The sequence below is a fragment of the Humulus lupulus genome, chromosome 3 (assembly GCF_963169125.1).
Source record: "Humulus lupulus chromosome 3, drHumLupu1.1, whole genome shotgun sequence".
Lineage (NCBI taxonomy): Eukaryota > Viridiplantae > Streptophyta > Magnoliopsida > Rosales > Cannabaceae > Humulus > Humulus lupulus.
In genome coordinates, this window is record NC_084795.1 from 15,193,365 (window position 1) to 15,208,936 (window position 15,572).

Genomic DNA, 15,572 nt, shown 5'->3' on the forward strand with positions numbered 1-15,572 from the left:
TTATGTGTATTTTTTTTAGGGATTGTATATTCGAAGAGTTAGTGGGAAGATTTTTTTTTCTTTCAACCTCCACCACGTGTGGAAACTATCTATAGATCTTTGATAATCACCATCTAATTGTCTCTTAGACTAATAAAAGTCTTGGTTTTGCAACATTTAGAAGAAAATGTTTTTTTTTTCTTTTTATATATTGACAATCTTTGTTAAAAATAAAAAAAGGAGAAACCAGTTTGACTTTAGGTGAAAATAAAAGACTTATTAACCTTTATCCATGACGTGGCATCGTGTCTCTCTCTCTCTCCATGCAAATTAAAAAATAAATATAGTTAATTACATCTTTAATTATGCTTTAAATGAAATTGTAAATTATATTACTTAATAAAGTTAATAAATAAAAATAATATCATTACGCTAAATTGTCTCTTAAACTTCATGTAACCTCGTAAGACGAAACTGTTAAAATAAAAAATTAAAAAAAAAAAATTTGTAACATACAAAGAGATTCTCTCAAAATGCCAAGTGTCCAATAACGAGTGGTTTGAAAAGTCTTCCTAAAACTGCCACGTAGACCAAGTCTACAAAATATCAGTGGACTCGGCCGCACAGGAAATTTTCTAAGAATACCATCGGCCCACTAATTGCTTTTGATTCTTAAAGCCAAGCCAGACAACCACGCCCAGTTGTCTCGAGCCCAGTCAATAGACCGCGTTGGGACCCACCTCAAATCCATTTGCAATGTTAAATGTCGGTAATACCCCCACTCCACCGAACCTTAACAGCCAAGTAATAGAAGGGTATTTAGGTAACATAGAAAACGTTAATAAATGGAAAGAAAGGAGACAAAGCCCATAAAACGGCTCTCTTTCCTTCTGTTTGGTTTGACAACTGCCACCCAATACCAGAGAGGCACCCATAATACCTTATTATTAGCTCCGCTCTTTCGATTCCTATTATTATTATTATTATTAAAAAAAAACTATTTTTAGTTCATTTTTCATATATTTATTTATTATTTTGGGGAATGATCTTTTGAGAGTTTAGAGAGAGAGAGAGAGAGTGTGTCTGTAGAAGACGAAGGAGAAGAGAGAGATAGAGATTGAAGCTTTAGAGGAGGAGGTTTCGTTTCGGAGATCGGAGAAGTTTGATCTGAGTTGTGAGATCTGAGAATCGTTTTTTTTTTCCGTTTTCTTATTCGGGTTTTGGCTTTGAGAGTGATCTGGTGGTGTTTGATCGGTGAAATTTTAATTGAAAGCGAGAATGTGGTGGATGATGGGTGAAGGTGGAGGACATTACTGCTCTAAGAAGACTGATGATATCTGTGCTGATGTTTGTGGCCAGGTTTGTATTCTTCTCTCTTTCTATTATATATATATATATAGATATAATGGTATATGTTGAGATTATTGAACTGTGATTATTAGAAGCTGTTGATTAATTTGATCTGGGAATTTTGAGGCGTAGATAATGTGGCAATAAGGTTGCTTTAAGAATAATACGCTTGGATCTCTGGAATTTTCTGTTGAATTAGATACCGTTATATTGCGATCCAGGAGTTTTTTCTTCTTTCTTCTCATAACCCAATCAATAATCACCACTTCCGTTGTCTTTTCCTGTTTTTACGTCGTATTACCTGTATTTGTTGTTTGGGCAATTAACCGGAACATTAGAAATTTCAGAATATTAAGAAAAAGGAAGCCTTTTCGTTTGGTTTGGGATATTGTCGTTTATGGGCTACTATTTATTTATTTTTATTATAGTTAGTGAACTTGTCAAAGTTAACCTGGTTATGGGAAGAAGATGTCAAGTAACTCAATTTACGTGTTCTGGTTAATGTAAATATTTTTTGATTTGTGGAATTTTGATTGCTTGATGGTTTGTTCTGACATATTTGAAATCTTTTTTATTTTGCAGGAATCAAGCAAAGTGTTGAGCATGTCAAGAGTTCGCTGCATTCTCCGTGGTTTGGATGTGAAAACTCTTATCTTTCTCTTTGCCCTTATCCCAACTTGCATCTTTTTCATCTATGTTCACGGACAGAAGATCTCATACTTCTTGCGGCCACTGTGGGAATCACCGCCTAAACCTTTTCATGATATGCCGCACTATTATCATGAGAATGTGTCAATGGAACATCTTTGTAAACTTCATGGTTGGGGAGTGAGGGAGTACCCGAGGCGTGTTTATGATGCTGTGTTATTTAGTAATGAGCTTGACATCCTGACCATTCGCTGGAAAGAGTTGTATCCCTATATCACTCAGTTTGTTCTCCTCGAGTCAAATTCAACGTTTACTGGTTTTCCAAAGCCTCTGGTCTTTGCCAGTCATCGTGATCAGTTCAAATTTGTTGAGCCAAGGCTGACCTATGGCACTGTTGGAGGACGGTTCAAGAGAAAAGAAAATCCATTTGTTGAAGAAGCTTATCAACGAGTGGCACTGGATCAACTTCTCAGAATAGCAGGTATTTCAGATGATGACTTGCTGATAATGTCTGATGTTGATGAGATTCCGAGCAAGCACACTATTAATCTGCTGAGATGGTGTGATGATATACCTCAAGTCCTTCATCTTCGGCTGAAGAATTATCTTTATTCGTTCGAGTTCCTTCTGGATAATAACAGTTGGAGAGCTTCGGTGCATAGGTATCAAACTGGAAAGACAAGGTATGCCCATTACCGTCAGACAGACGATATTTTAGCAGATGCAGGGTGGCATTGTAGCTTTTGCTTCCGTCATATTAGCGAGTTCATATTTAAGATGAAAGCATACAGCCATTTTGATAGAGTTCGATTTACCCATTTTTTACATCCCGAGAGAGTTCAGAATGTAATCTGCAAGGGGGCTGATCTGTTTGATATGCTACCAGAAGAGTACACCTTCAAGGATATCATTGGGAAAATGGGACCTATTCCTCATTCCTTCTCAGCTGTTCATCTTCCAGCATATCTATTGGAGAATGCAGAAAAGTATAAATTCCTTTTGCCTGGGAATTGCATGAGAGAGAGTGGCTGATCCTTCTTCTAGTCGTAGAGTTTTGTTGATGTCTGTTTCTGTAAAGGTTAGTTCAACTTGCAGCGGCTTGTGTGACTCTTCATGAAGGTTTCACCTGACAATCGATGACTGGTGCGTCACTGACACGGCTCTGCCAATCGATTTGTTCAGCAAAATTTATTATCATTCTTTGGGAAATGTTTTGGGGATAGAACAAATTCATGAGTTCTTAGGGTGCGGTTGTTGTTGTACATAATTTTTTTAAGGAGTTGTATCTTAACTTATTGTGTGAAATGTCTGCTCCCGGAGTCTTGGGTAGATTATAGTGCTAGGGTGTTTACTTTAGCTCTGCGTTGGCATGATTCCCATTATATGTATACCCACAAAAGAGCATGACTATTCACTATGCTGCTTCCCTTTGTTGGGAAATTTTGTATCAGACAAATTTATCCATATATATATTCCTTTGGTTATTTGTTATTGAAACTGTTTTTTTTTTATGTTTAATTACTCTACATATTGGATGATCATATGTTAAAGCCCTGAAGGTTCCCTGTTAAGTCTCTGGCTTACAAATGTGTGTTATATAACTTTGTTCTTCATTTTTGCTACCATATGATATGATGCTTCCTGTAAGATCTAGTTTTAGGAACTACAGAAATTTAATGCCTTTTGTCACTTCAAATTTAACATAATTGTCTTGAGTACTATTCCTCAGCCATGCTGAGTTATTTAACTGCCTAGAAAGTTGTCTTTATGGTAAATACTAAAACTAAATCCCCTCTATGCTTCCCATATTCATTTTTCTCCACCAACCAGGCTGATTTCATGGCATGTTTTTTGGTCTATCTCTGGCTACAATACTACTATTATATAAGCTGATTCTCTCTCTCTCTCTCTCATATATGAGAAAACAAAGATAATCCCTTCCCTATATTATCGTAAGATAAAAAAAAAAAGAACTAAATTGGACCATAGCCAATATATAAGCTCTAAACAGTTGGAATAAATAATAAATTTTGGTGGGGATGGCCATGTGTAACAACGTGAAGAGAACTATATTATAATGTGAAAGACTAGTTGTGTGGTGGTTGAGAATTTGATGCCTCTGGACAATAAACAAATTCAGAGAAAGGTTCCCTCTGATGCTCTTATCTCCTGATAAATTACTTGTGTCGTTTGTGTTTTTAATGGAATGGGCATAAACTGAAGCTGCGTTTCTTATTAATTTTCTATAACAATTTGATGATATAATTTATAACTTATGATTCGCTTTCCACCAGAAAAACAAGAACAAAAAACACCCTCCGTCTAATATGAGACATAATATTTTTTTGTTTGTCTAATCAAGTAATTATCTTAGCAAATGACATTTAAGTTAGATACTTGGTATATCAATTATCAAAAGTAGAGAATAAAGTTAGCGTTACAAATGGCAAAGCACGGTCCAAAATTTCATATAATTTCTAAGATGCATCTTATCTAGATACCCTCAGAAACCTTATAAAATGGAACCTTGGCAAAGAACAAAGAGCCATAAGCCAAGTTTCTTAGCTAGTAAGAAGTATAAGCAAGAAAAAAACTAAGTAACATAACATGAAACGTGGCTATGGATACCAACATCACCAGAACTCCTATGCCATGCACCAGGAGTCTCAGCAGCAGAGCTCCTACGCTATGCAGCACCAGCAGCAAGCTTGGAATTCCGACAGCGAATACCAGGGCCATGTTTTGGGCGGCGGTCACGTGCCACCAGCAGCCTGCTTCACCGATTCTCAGGCTCAGCAACTGAAAAATCAAGCCAGGGTAGAGGGAGGCTATGGCGCCAAGCGTCATGATGGCTGGCACAGCCAGAACATGCACCACCAAACTGGCAGGGCCCATGGCTCGGGCAGTGGTGGATTTGGAAAACGGATGCCTAAGGAATTTGATACTGATTGTTACAATAACTCCTCACAGTTTTCGAATGCTGCCATGTTTGACATGGACAATGGCATGAGAAAGGCCGAGTTTGAGACCTTTGAAGAGGTATGCGTTCCGTCTGGAGGGGCGGCCATGAGAATGAAGGGAAAAAGGTATGAAAGGAGCAGTTGGGGGGCTAGGGATGATGGTGACAACTACCAGCACTGCTTTGACAATGGAGGCGCCAACTGGGGTGGCCACCAGAGATTTGAATGGACTCCAAAGGGGGTGTAAGGGAGCCTGGTGATTTGTTTAACTATGCAAAACTCTTTCCCTACTATTTTATGTTGGTGTTGTATATCCATGCAAGTGAAAAATACTGCATAACCTTGCTATGTGATTATCTAAGATGATATTAATAACACTATCTTTATGATTACTACTAATGAAGTTGTCTTAATTTCTCTATTATTCTGCTGTTTAAACAACCAAAACAAAACCACAAGTAATAATTAATCACCATTTTTCTGTTGGGCTTAAAAGTTACCGTTATATGATGTACTAAAAGAAAGTGCACTTTTTGTGTCACATCCTAGTAAAGTTAATCAACTTTTACAGTTCTTTGTCAACTTTTTACGAAAAAAGACATAATTTAACTCGAATTTCATTGCGAACGGGTATTTATTATTTTCAAATAACTTTTAAAGTGTTCTTAGAACTAAGCAAATCATCTTAGATCTTTTAACTATAAGCTGAATGAAGTGACACTCAATGAAGGAGAAGCATATTACACGTGGGAAACAATAATAGGTTACTGGAGAGGCGTGTTGTGACTATACAGCAATGGTAACTCTTGTCTTCCAAGTTGAGAAACTTAACATAAAAAGCTTAACCAACTGCTGAAGCTATCTTCAAAAAGTTCGGTTCATTGGTGGATTTGAATTTGTTTTCTTCCATGCTTTATATAAAAAGCATCAACTCTTTTAGTCTTTTCAAGAAACTTTTTTCTGTTTATGTCGAAAAAGGATTATGCAAACTATTTTTGAATATTCCTCAAGTAGCTTAAGGCATACAAATCAAAGTCTCAAGCACTATAGAAGTTCCTAGTGCTCCTCCTTTTACTATACAGAGATTCTTTCACATGTGAATTTGGACAAGAAAAAAGAGCATTAGATTCATTTCAATCTTATCATTTGAGAATAAAACACTTTTTCAAGAAAATCAAGCTCAATGTTTTGACCATCCTACACTCAAAATTTCTATATAAACTTATGATCATTACCTCTAAACTTCAAACAATAAACACAAAGAAAGAAAAGAAAGAAACAAGCTAGAAAAATGTCAAGTGCCAACCAGCATCACCATCACCATAAGCATCACAATGGTTGGAATACTCCAAATGAGGATTACCAATATGTTACATTCAAAGTAGCTCAACCTCAGATGTACATTGCTAGCCCTCCTCCAACCTATCAATATGTGCAGTACAAGTGTGATAATGAGGATGCTAGGCCGTCTGAGCGTAGTTTCCCAGGCCTCCGCTATAACGACGCCAGTTATCAGGTTCAAGAAGAAAACGTGGACAAAGAAGCTGATGAGTTCATAAGGCTGGAGCACAGGAAGTTCCAGAATAGCAGAACTGTAACTTACTAGGCCAGCTCTTCTGTGCTTTAAATATGTTACTCCATCAAATATTTTATAGGAAGAAATGATGGTTTATTTATAGATTCTAAAATAAATTCGAAGCTCTATGTTCTGATGCTTCTTGAGTGAAAATATTTCTATGAAACTATATTTGTTTTTATGTTCTTATTCTTTGCTATGTCTTTCATCTCTCCTTATGGTATATTTAGCTGTCAACTAACTACCTATTCAAATGCTTAAAAAAAGCCTTTAGTTTGTGGAAAAAAGAGAGGTTTATCAAAGAGGGTAATCCTCAAAATTTAAGACCATTCCCATTCCTTAATGGGGTGGAGAATAAAATTTGGAAAAACATGTTTCTGAGAATAAAAATCAGCTCAGCAGATTGATATCTTATTGGTGGATTCTAGGTGTTTTTTTAATGCTTGTAGATGACCTATAAATCCATGATGATTTTTTTTCCTTCTTTAATTTGAAAAAACTTTGGCTTCTCCTTCATATAATATAGTGTCTTTTAGTGATTCTATTTTGTTTTGGCAATGATCAATGTTTATCCATGATATGGTCCATATGGGGTAGAGGGGAAGAAATAGTAATAAAAGTGTCCCCCCCAAAAAAAAACTGATTCTGCACTGACAATGACAATAACTAAAAGTTCTTCCACCCATAAGAATACTTCATCTTTTCCCAGCAGAGATATATTATATGTAATTTTTGTAGCAGAGTTTCATGAAGGACCATAACAGCTGCTGTAGGCAGGGGTTTGAGTTGAGGGGCTTGGAGGATAAAGGTACCCCAAAGCATCTACTAATGAAAAATTCTAAACCATGGTCTATGACTCTATGCCAATACTATGTGCAGCATCCAGCTTTTGACAGATCATACATATATATATATATATATTTATAAATGCTTTATCTGATTGCTTCCCGAAATTGGCTCTTTAATGTTAAGACAATTCTCTTGGTATTTTTACTCATACCGCTCTGCACTTGTTAATCATTATTTTTCATACTTCTGACCATCACCAAATATAGACAAAAAATTACTTTAACTAAAGCCGTAACTGAAGTAAGATATAACTCTACAGTAGAAAAATGAGACAGCATATTCCAATATTCCATTTCCTTTCCATTAATGCTAATCATAGAACAATTTGCAGCTGTGAATTAAAGGCTGTGGCAGGATTAAATTAAGTAATTTTGTTTTATTCTCACTTTCCTATTATTAGTTCTCTTCCATCATAGAAGAAGGAATGAAAAAGTGCTACTTTTTTCCAGTTATTCACGAGCTGCTGTTAATATAAACATATTTATCAAAATGATAGTACTAAATGTATCATAAACTGCATAAAAGCTAGCCCTTTCATGTTCAATGTTTTGAAGTTCTGAAGATGATTTAGGAACATTGTCAAAGAAAACATGTATAGTTGATGTATAGTATATTGAGTACAGAAGATGCTCAATTCCCTTGCTGGTTATTCTTACATCTTCTCACACAGCACACAACATACACACAAAGCTAAGCTAAGCTAAGCAAAGCAAAAAAAAACCCAAAGTGAAGAACTAGTCTTTTTCTGAAACACCTTCAAAACTCACAACACTGGCATGATTACTCAATAGAACGACACAAGGGGCACGTTTCATGCTTGTTGTGAAACCATTTCTCTAAACACCCTTTGTGGAAAAAATGCTTGCAAGACAACTCACTCACCTCCTCGTCAGCTTCAAACCGACATAGACAAACACAGCACTCTACTGAATTAGTGTTACTATTACTAGTACTACTGCTAATACTAGTACTACTGCTAATACTAGTTTTGGCTTCGAAAAACCTGTCATGGCACAGAGACTTGAACTGGGTTATTGAGATTCTTCTGTCCCTTGAAACAGCCTCTGGTGAAGAAAACTCATCTGGGTCTTCTTCCACAACGTTTGGAGAACTCATATTGGCACCCATGACTTGAAGCACAGATCTCACCATGTTCTTCAACAGAGCCACTGATAAAACACTGTTTATTACTAGCACAGGTAACATTCCTTCGGCTGCTGTAGGAAAGTTTGAGAGTCCCATCTTACTATTTTTCTTGAAAAAACAAAGCAGAGAACAAGAAACGAGGAACTGGTTTTCGTACCACGTAAGGGTAAGGAAAAGCTCAATAGAGCAAACGCGAGACACAACAGAAAACTTGCTCGGAGGCTCTGTTGATATACTACTACTAATTAACATAACATGGGGGCTCGGCTCGGCTCATTTTCTAATCATGAGTACATTAACCCTGGTTCGTAGGATAACCACAGCAGCAACACGTGGAGTGGAGACACGTGTAGCTTTTGTTCGAGTCTTTTAAGAGGGTGGTGACAGGTATATGAGATATGAAATGGGGTCTGATTTTTTTTTTTGGTACAACTGCCGTTTTCATTGGACCAAAAGGGCAAAGTTGACGAGGCCACGTGTTCGGGGAACTTTTGTGAGGACCAATGAAGTGGTGCAGTGTGGCAGGGTCAGTGACCTTTCAATAGGGTGGTGTGGATTGGGAAGAAGTTTCTTGATTCTCTGTTGTGATGGGCCTAAAAACCAAACCAGTACTATTGGTAACTCTTTGCGGTGTAATCTTCAAACAACAAAAGAAATGGCTTGTTTTTCGAGCTCTTGGACGAAAGCCACGTGTTTGTGGTGGCCAATGTTTCTGTGTCATGGCTTGTTTTGGGGACACGTATGAAAAATCATGTGTTAACGACAGTTGAAGCATTACAAGGCTCATTTTCTTTCCTTGGAATTAGGTGTGGTGTGTTCTTGTGATGTAGTACTCGTGTGGAAGAAAGAAGTAGATAACTATGGCCAAAACGAAACCAACCAAATAAATGAGTGGCTTGTTACCAAATATTTCCTAAATGGTTTTCAAACTTAGGAAGATATTTCTTTTTCATGAAGCTATATGTAAGTAGTAATGGTGGTAACAGTCGTTGTACATCAAGTCGTTGACATTGTTACATCAAGTCCTAGCACCCCTTTTCCCTCATCACCGGAACTCAGAAGGCATGTATATTTTTTTAGTGAAGGTCCAAAAATATGTAGTAAATGAAATAATAATAATAATAATAATGATAATGGGTTCTACAAATTAATGTATGGACAAAAAAAAAGGGACAAAAAGGCTAAGCATTATAGTGGTGGTGATTGTGTACAGTAGTCCACTCCTGTTATTGCTGTTCCTGTTCCCTAATGAGCTATTGAAGGATCAACCCCCTGTGATTTGAAGTAGTTTTTTTCTGCATTTGAGAAACGACTTTGAAACATTGTCCACTCCTTTCTGCACCTCTCTCTCACCTGGTTGGTAACATTAATATTATAAGCCAAATCAGAACCACTCGTTTCCTGAACAAATTTTGCTCAAATAACAATATGAAAAGGATAAAGTCTATAATCATACGTACCCCTTGCCATGGTGCCTTCCCATTATGTGATTCACCCTAGATAATGCCAGGAAACCATTAAGTATTTCCTTGACTGGTTAAATTTTCAACTAACAAAGAAGAAGAAAACGGCAGTTGATTATCAATATTTACCTGGTTCCCGAGTGAAGGAACAGTTTGGTGAACAATCCATTGGGAATCTACAACTCCTATTTTCTCATGGGCAGGCTGTTTCAAGAATATAATAATTCATTGAAGGGCCATATTGCAAATAAAATAAAGGGATAAATAAATAGAATGGTGGTAGGTGACTCACCTCTACACACTTTCTAAGAGCAAAATCAAGACCCCAACCGTGGACCAAGTCATTCTGCAATTCCCAGCATAGTAAGATAATTATACAGGCGCAGAATTGTGTCTTTAGAACACACACATATATTTCAATAATTAAACAATGTTAAGATCAATCTGTTCTCTACCTGAATCATATGCCACACACAACGCCATGCATCTCGGGAGAACACTGGGGCCATGATCTCAACAAAACTGCAGTCAAGTAAAAGAAAAACATTTTAAAAGTAAACTTCTAATCATCAATCTAGACAAAATAACACCACATAAATCATAAATTATTAATCAGCTCCTTTGTATAAAGATTCTTACGCTGCACAAGGAGGCAGATGTGGATCAGTGCACCAGCCAGGTTTCTCAGTCGTGTCTCTGAAACAAATTCAGGGTAAGGATTTCAAAATCAGCAAATTAAATATAAGTGAGAGTGAGAGGTTTTAAAACAAAGCGCCACCATTCTTACTTGTGTACTTCTCGATCACCTCTTCTTTTAGTCATCTGCCATGTCAATCCTTTATTAGGCTCTAAACCAGGCTGAGAAATCTCCAAACCATGCTTCCTGACTAGTTTTATGTACCTGGATTGGGATAGGAAAGAGGTAGATAAGATTCTGTAACTGAAGCAGACATCAAAACAAAAAAGCTAAACTATAACCAAAAACTCACTCTTCTGCGTCGAAATGCTCAACTCCAAGGTCTTCATCCCAGATAAATATGTAGTCATATGGAGCCACAATGTCAGGATGCAGAAATCGTTTAGCATACCACCTTGAAAAAATTACAGGGTTAAAACTACAAGCTTAACTTGAAACAAACTGGAATTAAGTATAGGCCCTTCAAAAGATCCATAATAGTTAGCAATGGTTTCTTACCATTTAGTCTGCTTCCGGACACTCACGTGAATAGCTCGTTGTGACCACTCAAACTCCTCCCACTCAGTTGTCCGACCATCATAGTGAAATAAGAGGATGGTGAAATTTTCTGAAAACTGTGGGAGAGGAATAAAAAGTCTCAATATTCCACACAAAACACAAGAAAGAGAAAGAAACAGAGAGTGAGAGTAAACCTTTTTCACAGCTGCATCAATATTCTTTTTCTGATCATAACCAACAGTGAAGGTGACAAGGTACTTTGGATGACTGGTCAAATCCTGCAAATTCCAACTTGATTAGATCCCTCAGTACAAGGAAAAGACCAGCTTAGTTCTAATGCATTAACATCAAAAGTGTCTCAGTGCTACTGAAAAGAAACAACCAGCTAAGGTCCTAAAGTGATATAGATTTAATTTAAGAGCAAAGTATGTAGCAATACTCAGCCAAAGGAAAAGATAACATTAACTTGGAAATTGTCCATGTCATCCTATTCTTCTCTATTTTTATCATCTGGTATTTCTTACTTTGAAATATCATAAAGAGGTATGTGGATTTCTATTTTTCATATATTCATATAAACTCTTCTTCACATGTATCAGTTCCCTCATAAACAACTAATTTATTCTCTATTATGAAAAAATCAAACAAATCCAAGTTGTTACCACATCAAATATGTAGTGACAGTAGAATACAAACCTCATTGGGGTTACCCCACAATCTCCTCGGATAAAAATCTGATGTAGCTTCAACAATTCCTGGTGGTAGTCTTTCTGCACCTTTAGGGTTTGTTGTGACCCAAATCTGCAGCAGACAAGCATAGTAAGAAATGTGAGCCACAAATCAAGAACAATATGCAGACAAATCAAACGAATTCCAAAGTAAATTAACCTAAGCCTTGACATAGCAATAGCAGGTATGTGCCAAAATTAAATGAATTGATATGGATATAAAGGTCACTTTCACACAAAATTCATTGAGAACAAACTAAAGGTCTAACAGCTGGAAGGGAGAAGGCTCAGTAAATATGTAAAGTCACTAGCCCATTGACCAAGTGCAGGACAGAATTTAAATGTTGTAAAATGAGGTCCTAAAAATTTTCAGGAGAATTTAAAAAAAAAAAACTGTATACTTGACAACACTCAATACATATGGTGGAGAAGGAAAAAGACTTCAACATTTCAAGCTCACCGAATTCTATTACTATTTCCAACATTCTGGTTCTACATCTAGATTCTCTCTTACAACAAAATCCCACTGGTAAAACACTTTGAAGGAGCAACTGTGGAAATACAGTCTAACTGCCTTTGACTAACACATATACTTATTAGCAGTTCCCATTTTATTCCATTTCCATCCTATTTTAACCACTGATTCCCTGAATCTTATATGCATCATAACTGCACTGGGAAAAGAAAAAAGTGTATTTTCAAGTATATTACTGTACGCAAGTTCTCAATTTCAATATTAAAAAACAAAGAAGCCTGAAGTATTAATTAATGCCATTAAGTTGCTTAGTGGCCAAAAAAATTGTAAACTTTAGCATTATACTACTTCTAAATGGATATAGCATAAAGAAGTGAGGTACACCTTTGTTGGATCATTTAAATGCTGGTCTTCCTTTGAGCTGCTATCATTAATCTTTGCAGAAGACCACTCATTTATCTGAGTAGGGAGACCTGAAGTTGTGTCATCAGTGTACGAGAGCTGAATAGTAGCGGGAAGAAAGCTGGATGGAATATTTAGCTGGAAAAATATGATAAACATGCATCTTGGTGAACAATTATAAGGAGTTTCACACCAAAAATATGAGCATAAAAATCTAATCTTAACAATAAAAACAGAAAACCATTACTTGCGTACCTTAGTTAATGACAATGCTGGGAAGGATACTCCTATAAAGAAACCCAAAACTACTCCAAAAAAAGTTGTTACAACAAGTCTCATAGTTTCATTTGGTTTTCTACTAGCTGAACTGCAGTTAACAAGATGATAACATGACATTAGCATTTAGTTTCATATTTTAAGACCTTAAAAAAATTCAAGAGAAACAATTTTCAAATGGAAATGGACCGTTTAAGATTTAAACCTGCGTGAAAGGATTCCCATACTATTTATAAACTTTTGATTGTATGTTGACCAAAAAAATCAACCTCGAGATAGTAACTATAGCTCATCTGCAGGCCTGCTGTATCTAACAGGTTATGAGTTGCATATTCTTCTTAACAGAATACCTGATGAGACATATACAAGAATACAGGTAAGATTTAAGTACAACAAAATGAATCAAGATGGAAATTCGTGAGATAAGGACAAGTAATAAGAATGAATTGGTTAGCATTTTTCTTCGAGTAAAAATATTTGGTTTTAAAAAATAAAATAAAGCTATGAAAGTGTGTGTGGTATGACAATAAGCAGCAGCTGCCCTTACATCATCCTTTCAGAAAATTTACTGCAACAACTCTTTCTCTCCTCTTTCTCTCTTTCAGTAACACACAAACACTACGTAGCTAATCCTGGCTAGATATAAAAACTCAAAGTTGACTTTTAAAGGGAAACAATTGCAGAAGACTCCACATTGAGACCCAGTATGTAGTCAAATTCCTTAGCCCCAACTTGAGCACAATCATAAGCAAATAGTCTTATGCTTCTTCCACATTACCCTCCACAAGTTACTCTACAGAAAAAGTAACCATGTGCTCCCTTTGACAATCAAGAGCAATAAATGTGAAAATTGTACTACTTTTTTTTTTTTTTTTTCAAATTATGAATCAAGTACCTCCCTAACTAAGTAACCACGTGGCCAATTTGAGCATTGAAGTAATAAACCCTCCAATTTTTCATTCATTCCGACCAATTACCTGATTATAGGATGAAAACAGACATACAGCTGGTCTTGCTTAATGTTAAAGACACATAACAAAACAACCAAAAATATAAACCGAAAAGGCAAGAGTTAAGTTAGCTCAAAGAATTGAAGGGTTATATTTCGATAATTTCTAAAAGTCTTGGTCACCAAAAACACTTTTCATCAAGTTCAATCAAGCTTAAATATTTATATAAAAATATATATCATACAATACCAAGGACTAGTAACTGGACAAAAAGTAAGACGGCCAAAACAAACAACAATTTACAACTTAATAAATAACGGAAAGATCCCATGTTTTAGAACAAAAAAGAAAAAAAACTGACCAAGACTAAAACTACCCAAACCTCAATGTTAACGTTATTTGAATTCAAAAGGCCAAAAATAAGAAAAAGGGAGGTAAACCCATCTTCATCATTCTCGTTTTTTTCAGTTAAAATCCAAATAGAAATGTAATTAGTGTGAAATAATAGATGTAGCACAAACTTAACGGACCTGAAATCAAAGCCAGAGCAAGATCTGGAAGAGCAGAGACCCTTTAACGAGCTGAGAATCAGAATAAAGATTCAGGATTTTCTTCTCTCCTCCTGTAAAATGTGAGAAACGGAACTCAAAATTGAGAAACTTCGTGCCGTGATCGCCTTTACTTAGTTCCAAAGGGGGAATAAGCCAAAGCAGAAACGAGGAATATCACAGAGCTAAAGCTATTCACAGGTTTGGTATTATATAGTTGTTGTGGGTGTGAACGAGCTTTTGGGTCTGTAAACAATGGAAAATCAATTCAAGATCGTCCTCTTTCTGTGAGTGTGTGAATTTGAGAACGAAAACTATGTGGAGGGAAGAAATATAATAGGGCTTTCTCAATTGCTACCCAAAATAAAATTAAAATAATCTTATACCAAAATTGAAGCTATAGAGAAATTGTTAATATAGACTATATTTATTCATTCTCTTATTTTTTATTTATTAATATTATATATAGTTATTTTTACTTAGATTTGGTAACAGCATACTATTTTTATTACCACGCATTTTTTATGATTTATTATTTAATTGTAAAACACTCTTTTCATTTCATTTCTATCAAACAAAAAAAACTAAAACTTTAATGTTAAAATAAAAACTTTTTTTTTCTTATTTTACTTTTGAATTTTTTGTTTTTTTTTAATTGTAAGTAACAACTTAAAAAATAAAATTTTAGAAAGGCAATCAATAGTGGTTTTCTTAATATGCCAAATTGAATTGATTTTTTTAATTATTTTTTGTTACTTTGTTGGTTTTATTTGATTTTCATCTATATGGAATTTCTCTCTCTTTAAATTATTTTATTTTGTATTTTTGCCCTTGTTTGAAGTTCAATAAAATAATTGGTGGATCTGCTGGATCTTACTCAATGGGGCCAAATGTAGTCCAAAATAATGGGGACGGTTGTGAAATTTTTATTTTTATTTTTAAATTCTTGTTGGCTTTAGTACTGATATATAGATTTTACTGATTATTTATAATAATTTTAAAACATAAGATATTTGAAGAATATTAT

At 35.5% G+C, this 15,572-nt stretch overlaps 3 protein-coding genes across 5 annotated transcripts; 1 reads left to right on the forward strand and 2 right to left on the reverse strand.

The window, feature by feature from the left end:
- Positions 1-854: 854 nt before the first annotated feature.
- LOC133822193 (uncharacterized) lies at positions 855-3,468 on the forward strand. Its single transcript, XM_062254444.1, has 2 exons — positions 855-1,338; positions 1,912-3,468. The coding sequence occupies exons 1-2, from the start codon at positions 1,258-1,260 to the stop codon at positions 3,007-3,009; spliced, it is 1,179 nt and encodes a 392-aa protein (XP_062110428.1). The 5' UTR covers positions 855-1,257; the 3' UTR covers positions 3,010-3,468.
- Positions 3,469-7,945: 4,477 nt separating this feature from the next.
- LOC133822195 (probable E3 ubiquitin-protein ligase XERICO) lies at positions 7,946-9,471 on the reverse strand. Its single transcript, XM_062254448.1, has one exon. The coding sequence runs from the start codon at positions 8,758-8,760 to the stop codon at positions 8,143-8,145; it is 618 nt and encodes a 205-aa protein (XP_062110432.1). The 5' UTR covers positions 8,761-9,471; the 3' UTR covers positions 7,946-8,142.
- A 133-nt stretch (positions 9,472-9,604) lies between these two features.
- LOC133822194 (uncharacterized) lies at positions 9,605-14,920 on the reverse strand. 3 transcript variants are annotated; one of them, XM_062254447.1, is made up of 15 exons: positions 14,528-14,920; positions 13,275-13,397; positions 13,027-13,138; positions 12,754-12,909; positions 11,863-11,967; positions 11,361-11,444; positions 11,167-11,282; positions 10,961-11,062; positions 10,759-10,872; positions 10,611-10,667; positions 10,427-10,493; positions 10,264-10,317; positions 10,101-10,175; positions 9,969-10,004; positions 9,605-9,861 (listed from the first exon to the last, which is right to left on the reverse strand). In XM_062254447.1, exons 3-15 carry the CDS (start codon positions 13,108-13,110, stop codon positions 9,754-9,756), a joined length of 1,158 nt encoding a protein of 385 aa, XP_062110431.1. In that variant the 5' UTR covers positions 13,111-13,138; positions 13,275-13,397; positions 14,528-14,920; the 3' UTR covers positions 9,605-9,753. The 3 variants fall into 3 exon arrangements, with proteins under 3 accessions (XP_062110431.1, XP_062110429.1, XP_062110430.1); XM_062254445.1 differs by having other exon boundaries at positions 13,253-13,397; XM_062254446.1 differs by lacking the exon at positions 14,528-14,920 and adding an exon at positions 13,595-13,719 and having other exon boundaries at positions 13,253-13,397.
- Positions 14,921-15,572: the final 652 nt, after the last annotated feature.

Bases quoted from the DNA above. Each gene is read 5' to 3' on its own strand.
- LOC133822193 (XM_062254444.1), top strand. From the start codon at position 1,258: ATGTGGTGGATGATGGGTGAAGGTGGAGGACATTACTGCTCTAAGAAG. The intron at 1,339-1,911 runs GTTTGTATTCTT...TTTATTTTGCAG, and splicing joins GTGCTGATGTTTGTGGCCAG to GAATCAAGCAAAGTGTTGAG.
- LOC133822195 (XM_062254448.1), bottom strand. From the start codon at position 8,760: ATGTTAATTAGTAGTAGTATATCAACAGAGCCTCCGAGCAAGTTTTCT.
- LOC133822194 (XM_062254445.1), bottom strand. From the start codon at position 13,272: ATGGGAATCCTTTCACGCAG. The intron at 10,668-10,758 runs GTAAGAATGGTG...AATTTGTTTCAG, and splicing joins GGTGATCGAGAAGTACACAA to AGACACGACTGAGAAACCTG. The intron at 9,862-9,968 runs GTACGTATGATT...GTTACCAACCAG, and splicing joins GGAAGGCACCATGGCAAGGG to GTGAGAGAGAGGTGCAGAAA.